This window comes from Sminthopsis crassicaudata, chromosome X, assembly GCF_048593235.1.
Source record: "Sminthopsis crassicaudata isolate SCR6 chromosome X, ASM4859323v1, whole genome shotgun sequence".
In the NCBI taxonomy this organism is placed as follows: domain Eukaryota; kingdom Metazoa; phylum Chordata; class Mammalia; order Dasyuromorphia; family Dasyuridae; genus Sminthopsis; species Sminthopsis crassicaudata.
The window spans coordinates 87,532,726-87,545,341 of NC_133623.1; the positions used below are offsets into that span (position 1 = coordinate 87,532,726).

The window sequence follows — 12,616 nt, forward strand, 5'->3', positions numbered from 1 at the left end:
CAATTCTGATGTACGTGACCATCTTCAACAATGAGGAACATAAGATCGTTTATTTCTCAAACCTGTGGAAGAGGAAGGAATTTATGACCAAAGAAGAACTAGAGATCATTATTGACCACAAAATAGAAAATTTTGATTATATCCAATTGAAAAGTTTTTGTACAAACAAAACTAATGCAGACAAGATTAGAAGGGAAGCAATAAAGTGGGAAAACATTTTTACAGTCAAAGGTTCTGATAAAGGTCTCATTTGCAAAATATGCAGAGAATTTATTTTAATTTGTAAGAAATCAAGCCAATCACCAATTGATAAATGGTCAAAGGATATGAACAGACAATTCTCAGATGAAGAAATTGAAACTATTTCTATCCATATGAAAAGATGCTCCAAGTCATTCTTAATCAGAGAAATGCAAATTAAGATAACTCTGAGATATCACTACATATTTGTCAGATTGGCTAGCATGACCGGGAAAGATAATGCAGAATGTTGTAGGGGATGTGGGAAAACAGGGACACTGATACATTGTTGGTGGAATTGTGAATACATCCAGCCATTGTGGAGAATGATTTGGAACTATGCTAAAAAAAGTTATCAAACTATGCATACCAAAAGGTATGTGTTACTACTGGGCTTATATCCCAAAGAGATCTTAAAGAAGGGAAAGGGACCCGTATGTGCCAGAATGTTTGTGGCGGCCCTCTTTGTAGTGGCCAGAAACTGGAAACTGAATGGATGCCCATCCATTGGAGAATGGTTGGGTAAATTATGGTATATGAAGGTTATGGAATATTATTGTTCCATAAGAAATGACCAGCAGGATGAATACAGAGAGGCTTGGAGAGACTTATATGAACTGATGCTGAGTGAAATGAGCAGAAGTAGGAGATCATTATACACTTCAACAACAATACTGTATGAGGATGTATTCTGATGGAAGTGGAAATCTTCGACATAGAGAAGAGCTAATTCAATTGATCAAAGATGGACAGAATCAGCCACACCCAGAGAAGGAACACTGGGAAATGAGTGTGGACTACTTGCATTTTTGTTTTTCTTCCCAGATTATTTTTACCTTCTGAATCAGATTTTTCTTGTGCAACAGGAGAACTGTATAAATATGTACACATATATTGTATTTAACATATACTTTAACATGTTTAACATGTATGAGACTGCCTGCTATGTACCGGAGGGGGTGCAGGGAAGGAAGGGAAAAGTTGAAACAGAAGTGAGTGCAAGACACAATGTTGAAAAAATAATCCATGCATATGTTCTGTTAATAAAAAGCTATAAAAAATAGTACAGTTAAGTGTGCAGTACATGGAACACTGGGTTTGAAGCCAGGAAGATCTGAGTTCAAGTCTGGCCTTAGACACTAAGACCTTAAACAAGTTAGTTAACTCTTCTTTGCCTCAGTTCCTCATCTGTAAAATGAGAACACACTGAACAAGGAAATAGCAAACCAATCCAGTATCTTTCTAAGAAAACTCCATGGATAACGAAAGATATATGACATCCCATAAACTATGGTATCTCAGTTATTCAGTCAATAAACATTTGAAAGTGTCTAAAAATTGTCAGGTACTTAGAAGGAAAAAGAAAAGCTAAATGCAATCCCCTTTCTCAAGGTCCTCACATCTAATAGGGCAGATGATATACACAGAGCTGAAGTGTAACCAAATCATCTATGGTAAATTGGCAATAAGGCAGAGAAAAGAGGCTCTGTCTAGAGATAAGGAGAGCCGTGAAGGGCTTCTTGTACAAGGTGGGATTCTAAGTGGGATCTAAAGGAAGTCAGGGAAACCTGGAGATAGAGATTGGGAGGGACAACATTGGAGGGAAGGGATCAAGCCTGTGGAAATGGCCAGAGTGGGCAGATGGAGTGTCCCGTGCCCCGTCCAGTAAGGAGGAGGGTGCCACTGGATCACAAACTCTCTGGAGAGAGAGTGTGTGGGGTAGAGGAAGAATGCACGGATGGCGGTGGGTTGTGATGGACTACTAACAGTACTGATTGTTGTCTATACTTTGTTCTTTGTCCCACTAATTCCTTAGACTTAGATGTTTGAGTTTTCAGTTACCGGTTCCCATTGCTCTGGACCTGATGTCACAGAGCCCCCTCCCTTTCCTCTTCCCGTCCCCCTTTCCCTCTGGAAGACTAGCCCCCTTTCTGTGGTGATGTCACAGTGATCACCCCTTCCCACCTTCTGTTAACTGTAAATCATTGTCTCCAAGTGAGGACGTGTGGGGACCAGAGCCACCAGAGGGCTTCCGGTCCCTCACATTGGTTTCCTCCCAGTCCCTTTAAATGCCCCCCCCACTCCATTACCACCATCTTCCATACTGAACGATTCTAAGTGTACTCCTCGTGCCTAAGTGTCTTTCACGTAAGTGCCCCCCACCCTTGCTTCCGCCCCTGCCCCTCTATTTCTTCTCTTGCTCTTCTCTTCCCTCCCCCCACCTACTTTTCATGAAGCTCTCCCCTCCCCAGCTGGCTTTTCTTAGTGATAAGAAGGTTGTGTGTAAGTGTGGTATCCGCCACGTGTTTGCATGTGTGCGCGTGTTGTGCACAACGCGGTAACCCTTGATTACAGCTGGTACTGCTTCCTTGCTAGACACTACGTCCTGCCTCCAGAGTCTCTTCACCTAGCTGGGCTGGATGACTGGATCCCGATTTCCACTGGTCCAACCCCGCTTCCTGATCTTTGAACAAGGCGAGCATCCTGGGGACTAGTGGTTGGGCTGTTGGGCACAGGGGATTCAATGTTGTTTGTCCTTCCCCATTTACAACGGCTAATTTACTAACATGGACAATAATAAGTAATTAGGAAACACAATTTTCATTCTTTTAGCATAATTATTGCACTGTGAGGAGAGCCTTTGGCTGAGTTCTTGCCGGTGGCAGAGGCGGGGGTGTGACTCGGCTGCGGAAGGAGACATGGCCAACATTGCGGTGCAGCGAATCAAGCGAGAGTTCAAGGAGGTGCTGAAGAGCGGGGAGACGAACAAAAATCAAATTAAAGTAGATCTTGTAGATGAGAACTTTACAGAACTTAGAGGAGAAATAGCGGGGCCACCAGACACCCCGTACGAAGGAGGAAGATACCAACTTGAGATAAAAATACCAGAAACGTACCCATTTAGACCCCCTAAGGTGCGCTTCATTACTAAAATTTGGCATCCTAACATTAGTTCTGTCACAGGGGCCATTTGTTTGGACATTCTGAAAGATCAATGGGCAGCAACAATGACTCTAAGGTCAGTATTGCTCTCATTGCAAGCTTTGTTGGCAGCTGCAGAACCAGATGATCCACAAGATGCAGTAGTAGCCAGTCAGTACAAACGGAATCCAGAAATGTTCCAACAGACAGCTCGATTTTGGGCACACGTGTATGCTGGAGCACCAGCTTCTAGTCCAGAATATGCCAAAAAAATAGAAAACCTGTGTGCTATGGGATTTGATAGTAATGAAGTAATAGTGGCCTTGTCTTCAAAATCATGGGATGTAGAGACTGCAGTAGAATTGCTTTTGAGTAACTGAGGCAGAGAGAGAAAAATGCTGTTGTAGTCCAGTCTGCCCCCTTTTCAGGAGCATCACCATCTGTTATTTTTACAATTCTGTATATATTCTTTTAAAACTGGTGTTCTGCCTCATTATCATCTCAGCATGATTGAAGACTGGAAAAAACAAACCCCTCTTTGTAAATAAAGCTAATTAAATGTCTGTGTGAATTCAAAAAAAGAATAATTGTTGATTAATAGTTGAAATAATTAACAACTTTAGCACAATTACAGCATATAAAATAAACCCACATGAATCATTGATATTTCTATATATAACCAGCAAGACTCAGCAGTGAAAAATAGGGGGAAATTCCATTTAAAATAACTGTTAGTATTATAAAAATACTTGGGAGTATACCTGTCAAGACAAACTCAGGAAGTATATGAATACAAAATATTTTTCACAGAAATGAAGTAAAATCTAAGCAATGGGAACGACATCAATTGCTCTTGGATAGGCTGAGCCAATATAATACAAATGCCAATTCTACTCAAGATAAGTTAATTATTTTGTGCTTTGTTAAATTAACCTATCATAAATTATTTTTAATATATTTTATAAAAATTATTTTATAGAGCTGGAAATAATTGTAACAAAGTATTCTGGGAAAAAATGAAAAAATTGAGAATGTAAAGGAATTAATGGTAAAAAATTAGAAGAAAAGTGGACTAATCATATCAGATCTCAAACTGTATTATAAAGTTTAATCACCGAAACCATCTGTTAGTGTTTAAGAAATAGAATAGTGGAATAGATTAGATGCAGAAGATAGAGTATTAAATGACCATATTAATCCAGTGTTTGATAAATGACAAGAATTCCTTATTGGATAAAATGTAGAAAACTTGTCTGATTGAGGGATTATGAAGTTTGGATTACTCCTGCAATAAGTCACCACTTTTAGCTTAATAAGATAATTTAATGATTAATAAGATAGTTTAATGATTACAATTAAACTGGAAGAGTACAATTACAACACAATAATAATATTACAAAGATAAGCATAATATCAAAGAGAAAAAAAAAAAAGAAAAGTAACAATATTGAAAGAAAAACATTACCACTTCAGGGCAGCACCAACTTCTAAATCAAATAGTCGGGGAATCCCGGGTCACAGGTTTCAGTGTTCTGATTGGGAAGGTGCCAGGAAGAAGGGTCTCTCTATGAGTGAGATTCCAAAGAATCTTTGCCTTAATGCACTTATATATTACTGTATTTAAAAAAAGCTTGGGGGTGGGGGTTGGGACAGCCAGCCTCCTCAATGAGGCTCTTGTTTATTTCAGTGAACTGTCTAGGTTCCTAAAGATAAATTAGTCAGTATGTTTGACCTTAAAAGAACTGGCCTGGGATCCTCAAGGTTATACACTGGCCTTCATCTATAATCTATCACATCTCCAGGCTTAAGTTCATTTTTAAGACAAATATATATAGACCTGCACTGACACATGGAGGACACAATTACTATGTATTTACCAAGCAACTGTATACCAAGAGAAGTTCAAAATGGGTACATGTTTTAGACATAAAAGTTGAGTAGGAGAACATGGCCTAGTTTTACTGTCAGATCTCTGGAAAAGGGAAGAATTTAGGATCAAACAAGAGATCAAGAGAATTATGAAATGTTAAATGGGTCATTTTGATGCTATGAAATGAAAAGGTTTTTGTGTAAACTGAACCAATGCAAGCATGTTTAAAAGGAAGAAAAAAGAAATATAAGAAACAATTTTACATCACATATCTCTGCTAAAGACCTCATTTCTCAAATATATAAAGAACTGAGTCAAATATATAACAATACAAGTCATCCCCCAATGCATATCAAAGGATATGAACAAGCAGTGTAAAATTGAAGAAATCAAAGATATCTATAGTCATGAAAAATAGATCTAAACCATTATTGATGAGATTAAATGCAAATTAAAACAACTCACACTTATTCGATTAGCCAGCAGAGTTACTTCTAGGCCTGTATCTCAAATTATAAAAGAGGGAAAAGGACCCACCTATGTAAAAATAATTGTGGTAGCAAAGAATAGGAAAATTGGTAGATACTTATTAATTGGGAAATATTTGAACAAGTTGGAATACATGAATGTGATGGAATATGATTTTGCTATAAATAATGAAGAGCAGACAGATTTCAGTAAAATTTGGAAAGATTTAAGAGAAGAAAGTAAAGCCAAGAGAATCTGGTAACATCAACACTTTAGGAATGACAACTATTCTGAACAGCACAGTGATCTAAAACAGCTAAAAAGGAAAAACTTATTCACATCCAGAGAAAGAACTAATGAAGTCTGAATACAGATTGAAGCATACTCTTTTCACTTTAGTTTATTTTATTTTTATTTCTTCAGTATTTCTTTCTTTTGGTCTTTTTCATCTTATACAACAAGAGTACTATGGGAATATGTTGTACAGAATGTCACATATATAGTATGGAGATCATACATTCTGCTGTCCTATTACTTCTCATGTGAAAATCACAACAACCCTGAGGTTTCACCCTGCATGCTCGAACCGGGGAAAATGACAACAGAAAATGTTCAGGGGTTTGTAAGGGACATTTCTCTCTCTGAGAATTGCCATGTACACCATGTCAGCTGGCAGGGCGGGCCCAGGACGTAAAAAAGGCCTTGGCCTCTGAGGCGGGAGGTCGTGTCTGCAGGAGTTAAAGGAACTGCTCTAGGTTTCTGGAGATGGCCAGGGGCGTGTCCTCATGCTAGAGCTCCCTCTGGGACCAGCCCTAACCACAGAAGTCTCCCTTCTGTGGATCTACCTACTCAGTGGGCTAGGCACAGGGTAATCCCACAAGAGAATAAGTATAAATACTGTATAAATATATAAAAAGTATAAATATATATATATGTATATATGTATAAATGTATATTGTATATATATAAATGTATATAATATGCATGTATATTAATTATGTATATTATGTTAATTATTCATTATATATAATATAATTATTAATTATATATTACGTATATTAATATACATAAATGTATATAATGTATATAAATATATATGTATATATATATGTATAAATATATAAAAAGTATAAATAAGTATAAACACTGACTCAAACTCAGAGAGAGATGCAGGCACACATACGCACACTTGCTCTCGCACTCTGGCTCGTGCTTCCTGCTAACTCTTGCTGAGAAAACCAGCAAAGAAAGGCTGTTTTGCACCTCCATATCGGCTCATCTTCATGTGTATCTGGGAATATCCCAAAGACTGGCATGTATGATCCTGGCAGTCTAGAATAGTTGTGCATGGATGGTCCAGCACAGGGGTTGTTGAAAGATAGGCACATGAATACATTGTTGGTGGAGCTGTGAAATGGTGTAGACACTTTATAAAGCAATTTGTAATTATGCAAATAAAGCATACCCTTTGAATAAGAGACTCCATTACTACCCCATGGAAGCCATGATAAGGAGAAGGGTCCTACATTCTCAAAAATGTTTATACCAAGAACTTTTGGTGACAAGAGGAAACAAGTCGATGCCTATGGCTAATGGGGAAGGCTAAACAATTTGTGGTACATAAATGTAACAGAAAATGAATTGTAGGAAGTGATGTGCATGAGGAATATAGAGGAGAATGGAAAGATCTATAGGAACTGATGATGCAGAGTGAGGTAAGCAGAATCAAGAAAACAGCATATACAATAACTACAACATTCCACATGGAAACAAACCACCAAAGTTCAAAATTAATGGAACAGAATCATGGAGATCAACCATGATTCAGATGAGAAAACATAAATACATAAAAACATATACATAAACATATATATGCACATATATAGGGATCTCCTCAAGTGTTGCAAACCCTGGTGATTCAGATTTGCTCCCAGCTGGCAGTCCAGGACAAAACTGGGAATAAACACGCCCCTCCTCCCACCCAGGGATCATAATAGAGGTCTTTCAGAAAGATAGAGGAAATGTCTGCAACGCAGGATTCCAGGTCTCTAGAGAGAGATTATAGTCCACCAAAGGTGGGGTGTCTGACTTGATCTGGATTTCCACTGGCAAAGGTCAGGTTCCCTGGACAAGCATCCAGGGACCTAGGGTTGGGCTTTTTGGCTAGGGGGATTCATTTGCTGTTTAACTTTTCACATTGCTTAATTGATTCACCTGAGCAATAATCAGCAGTGATTGAAGCAAACCAGGGAGCATCAGTCTCTCATAAAATGACATTCGTTAAATTGTGATTTACATTACTGTATTTATTCCATCTGAGAAGAGAAAAATGCCTTTTTGCCTTTTTGTTCAGTAATCCCTCCAGGGTTAGGTAGGCTGCATTTGGCTTGTACAAACTGCAGATTCTGCTCCATGTCAGATGGTGGAAAGAAGAGTTTGGTCTTAATTAGCTTCGAAAGATCAAGGGTTCTTAGCAAAGGTATCAACTGATTTTACCTTATTTCCACTCCCTAATTGGGAAGATGTCTATCACAAAGTGTGTGAGCTTAGGCAAATACCCTCTTATCAATGAGAGACAGTGTTATGAAGACCTTCCCAACCATGTCTGTCTGTATACTGAAGACCCTTCTAGTGTGGCCAGTCTATATATAGGCAGAGGGGACTTTGGAACAGTGACATTGTGGGTTCCCAGGTCCCTTTAAGCTCTGGCATCTTGGGGTCCTAACATGACCCTCTAAAGCTCTGAAGTTTTGTGTTCCAGGGACTTTCTTTTATTGCTCTTATATCTTGGTCCGTCCTCTCACATCTCACATTCTATGATCTAAGAATGTTTCTAGCCCTGACATTCTGTGACCTTTTAACTAACCATAACAACCCTTCCAATCATGAGTTCATTTTGAACGTGAACTTAGGAGAAATATAATATTCTCCTCAATCTATATGATTCCCTCTTTTGCAGCTTTATGGAATTTCTTTTTGATTAAACATTCTGAATCAGTAAATTCCTAACATTTAGGAGGAGATGTGGCTTTCTACTTAAATTGACATTTATAACTGTCTCTATTTTGCCCCGTGGCCTCTTTGCAACTGAGGCAAAATTCAAATTGCTAGAAACCTTTGCACAACTCTTTTGTGATTGCACTATTCTGTCTGTGATTAGACAATTATTAAGAGGGGAAGTTGGGGAAGGAGTACACCTGTTCTGCTCTGAGATGTTCATAAAGCCTGTATCTATCTTAGAAATATTTCTTCTCTGCCAAACCTCAGTCCTTCCTTCTCTTTCCCTTATTTGTGGTCCCTAACTGTACCAGTTCTTGATTCAGGTTGTTAAGACTTTGTTCCTTTCTCTATAATTCCAAAGCCTAGGAATTTCTATCTTTTGCTTGGATTAGTCTTCTCTTTCATTCATAATCACCAGGTAAGACCAAATCCCTTCAGTCAATGCTGTTGATTGATTCCAGAAAATCCATTCCTCCTTGGTTCTGATAGTTTGACTCAATTTAGACAACTGTTCTTGTCTAAAGATGGAATTAACTTATTTTTAAAGGGTTAGAAAAATTGGTGAAGCTCTACATTTTACATCTCCGCTATAACAGTTCATGATATAGGGACCCTTTCTTCAACCCACTCCTCCTCAGATCAGCATTAGAGAACATATGAAAAAATGAAAATTTCCATAAAATACAGTTTCTATCTGAAACCATCAACAAACATTATTTGTAATGAGGACAAATAAAAAGCTTTCCCAATAAGACCAGGAATGAAGCAAGATATCTATTAACACCATTATTATTCAATATTGAACTCTAAACATTAGCTCTAGGAATAAGAGGGAAAAAATTGAAAGAAACACAATAGGCAATGAGGAAACAGAATTTCCACTCATGTGGTATATGTAGAGAATTTTAGAGAATAAACTAAAAACCATTTGAAAGGATTGATAACTCTCATACAGTTGGAGGATATAAAATAAACCCACATAAATCATCATAATTTTTCTTGTCATCTGTTTCATCTTGTAAAACAAGAGTACTATGGGAATATGTTGTACAGGATTACACATATATAATCCATATCAAATTGCTTATCATTTTAGGTAGAGAGAAAAGGGGAGGGCAGACAAAATTTGTAACAAAAAGCAAGTTTAATAAGATTATTAAAATCTATTTTGTAAGTTCTTACAAAGGACTATCATTTTAACACATAGGAATATAATGGCCAAAGTAAGCGTTCCTCATTGACATAAATGAATTTATGGTTGCTTTCTTAAACAAGTCATGTTAACCTTTTTTTTGGCACTGATTAATTCACCTGTCAATTATGGAAAATGGATGAGATGTTTTCCACATACTGAACACATTTTATTCTATTTGTGAAAATTGTTTCTTGCTAAAAATATACTGACAAGATTAATCATGTTGCAAAGGTATTTATTATAATTAAATCCTATGATTTAGAGTTAAAGAGACCTCAGTAATCATCTAGTTCAACTGTTTTCTTTTTACAAATAAGGAAACAGAGGCTCAAAAAAGTTAACTGTTTCACCCAAAATCACAAAAAGAATAGAATACATACCTGGGATTTGACCCCATTTTACAATAAATTATAAGATATGATATTTGTTAGCCTACATTTCAGTTTTCTTAGCCATTCACTTGAAAGTATTTATTAAGATGTAGAGAGCTCTCTTTCCCTTCTCTCAAGATGGCGGACAAAAAAACTCAAAAGGTACCTCGAAAGCTGCAGTAGAAACCCAGTTCTGGCCCGAGGAATCGGTAAATACTCCAGGCCTGCCATGTATTCCCGGCGAGCTATGTACAAGCTAAAATAGGCTGCGCCAAAAACCCGGATTGAAAGGAAAAAGAGAGAGAGGGTGCCTGCCACTCTCAGAACCGGTTGGCAGCGATAAGAATGGAGGAACCCGTGTGGTAAAGATTCGCAAAATGCCTAGGTATTACTCTACTGAGGATGTGTCTAGAAAGCTGCTAAGTCACGGCAAAAAGCCCTTCAGCCGGCGTGTGAGGAGACTTCGCTCTAAGGCACCTTCTGGTCATGCTCACTGGCCTCCACAGGGGCAAGCGAGTGGTTTTCCTGAAGCAGCTGGCTAATGGCTTGCTACTCGCAACTGGACCTCTGACCATCAACCGTGTTCCTCTGCGAAGGACCCATCAGAAATTTGTCGTTGCCACCTCCACCAGGGTTAACCTTTGTGGTGTAAAGATTCCAAATCATCTTACTGATGCCTACTTCAAGAAGAAGAGGCTCCACAAACCTCAACACCGAGAAGGAGAGATTTTTGACACAGAAAAACAGAAATACGAGATTACAGAGCAGCGCAAGGCTGAGCAGAAAGCAATAGACTCTCAGATCCTGCCCCAAATCAAGAAAATTCCTCAGCTCCGTGGCTGTCTGCGGTCTGTATTTTCACTCTCCAATGGAGTTTATCCTCACAAACTGGTGTTTTAAATGCCTTGGAGAGAACTCTTATTAAAATATTTGGAATAATAATAATAAAAAAAAGATGTAGAGAAATATCAGTAATTGTGAAAGGGTAGTCTAGGTCACTAATTTCTTCAGCATGGATGAGCTACCAGCTCTGTGTGGAGGCAGCCCCAAGATTTCAGTGGAGGAAAAAAAAAAGATAGCCCATCCAACCTGACTGAGGCAGCCATCACTGTGCCCGTCATTTTCATCTTTTAGGTTATTAACATTTTAAGAAAAAGAGACAAAATATTTTTAGTGACTGCCACATGGCAGTTCTGTAATGGTTGATACAAGATTAAAAAGCTTCCATTCTTTGTTAGCTCTTGAACATAGAGCTTGTGATTTGAGCAAGCAGCTCAGAAACAGCAGCCTTATTAAACTGTGTTGCCTGGGTTACACATGGACACTATTCATCCTTCAACAGAAGCCATATTCTACTTAACAGATATAAGGAAACTTAGTGGCTTCTGTTTCAAGGGAAATAATGAAAATTTTCAGACAGGGACAGGCGCGGTTTTTTCCATGGTCTCTGGCTCTGGGTGAGCAGCCTCTCTCCCCTCTTAGACAACGACCCGAGGCAGGGATACTCAGTGGAAAGCAGAACTGAAGATTGAAGGAAGTAGAGTCCTGATGGCTGGCGGCAGCCTGAAAGATATTTACAAGTGTAAATTCTTGGGAGTTTGGGGGTCTATTGGCTGGGTCGAGGGAGACCCTGAGGGATTAGCCCTCCTAAATTTCTTTTTGGTGTGGACTGCTGTTGACCCCAACAATAAAGGACTTTTCCTGAGGAAAAGGGGTGTGAGGGTAACGAAGGATCTCTGCCCGCGTGTGAAGGTCACGTAGGACCTCCACTGACACCTGGACCGGGTCCAAGGTGGTATAGAAGCAGACCAACAATTTGTATCAGGACATTAGCTGGGAAATTCAAGACTGGGATGAACTTCCCTGATATAAAAGGGAAGAAAACTGGTAGGATGTATGGCCCAGGACTATTTGGGTTTATCAGACTTAAATCTGTATGTAAAAGGTGAAAATAGAGTTTGTGTGTGTATGTCTGCTTTGCATTGCTTTTGTTCTGTTAAAAGTTAGCAAGCTTGTAGAGATAAGAATTCAACCTCTGTGTTACAGGCTTAAAAAAATATCAGGCTGAATTGTGGGAATTGGAAATAGTCATTCTTTCAGAGTAACTCAGAATGTATTGATAATTTGGGAACTAGTTTTGGGCTTCTCAAGAAAAGAAAATCTTTTTTTTTTCTTTCTCTTTCTCTCCCTCTCCTTCTGCCAGCGGCTTTGCAGGAAGGGGGCAGAAGGGGGACAGAAGGGGGAAAAATAAAAACATAGCTTGAAAGTTTGGAAAGTTTTGAGAAAATAGAACAGTGGCCATCACTCCTGTAAACAAGGAACTGTTATCTGAGCTCAGCAAGAGGGAAAAAAATGTTCAAAGTGATGCAAAAAAAATTGGTGCTTAACTCTTTCCTGGCTTACTAAAGAAAAGAAGTTTGAATGGAATATCTAGGTAGATTTTAGGAAATTTCACAAACTAAAGTACTGGTTAATTTGTAAATAACTTTAAATTGGCATGTGTGTTAAGATAGGAAACTGAAGATTGGAAATAAGAAGTTGCAGATATTG

At 38.4% G+C, this 12,616-nt stretch overlaps 1 protein-coding gene, 1 long non-coding RNA gene and 1 pseudogene across 11 annotated transcripts in view; all 3 read left to right on the plus strand.

Annotated features, from left to right (window-relative positions):
• The window catches only part of LOC141548957 (uncharacterized), a 1,406,018-nt gene that overhangs the window by 1,000,672 nt on the left and 392,730 nt on the right, over window positions 1-12,616 (plus strand). The gene's annotated exons all lie outside the window — the stretch shown is intronic.
• On the plus strand, window positions 2,852-3,602 carry LOC141548984 (ubiquitin-conjugating enzyme E2 K-like). 3 transcript variants are annotated; one of them, XM_074278329.1, is made up of 2 exons: window positions 2,852-3,337; window positions 3,467-3,602. In XM_074278329.1, the coding sequence occupies exons 1-2, from the start codon at window positions 2,940-2,942 to the stop codon at window positions 3,540-3,542; spliced, it is 474 nt and encodes a 157-aa protein (XP_074134430.1). In that variant the 5' UTR covers window positions 2,852-2,939; the 3' UTR covers window positions 3,543-3,602. The 3 variants fall into 3 exon arrangements, with proteins under 3 accessions (XP_074134430.1, XP_074134431.1, XP_074134429.1); XM_074278330.1 differs by having other exon boundaries at window positions 2,852-3,023; window positions 3,156-3,602; XM_074278328.1 differs by having other exon boundaries at window positions 2,852-3,602.
• On the plus strand, window positions 10,444-10,966 carry LOC141548767 (large ribosomal subunit protein eL6-like; annotated as a pseudogene).

Bases quoted from the DNA above. Each gene is read 5' to 3' on its own strand.
- LOC141548984 (XM_074278328.1), top strand. From the start codon at position 2,940: ATGGCCAACATTGCGGTGCAGCGAATCAAGCGAGAGTTCAAGGAGGTG.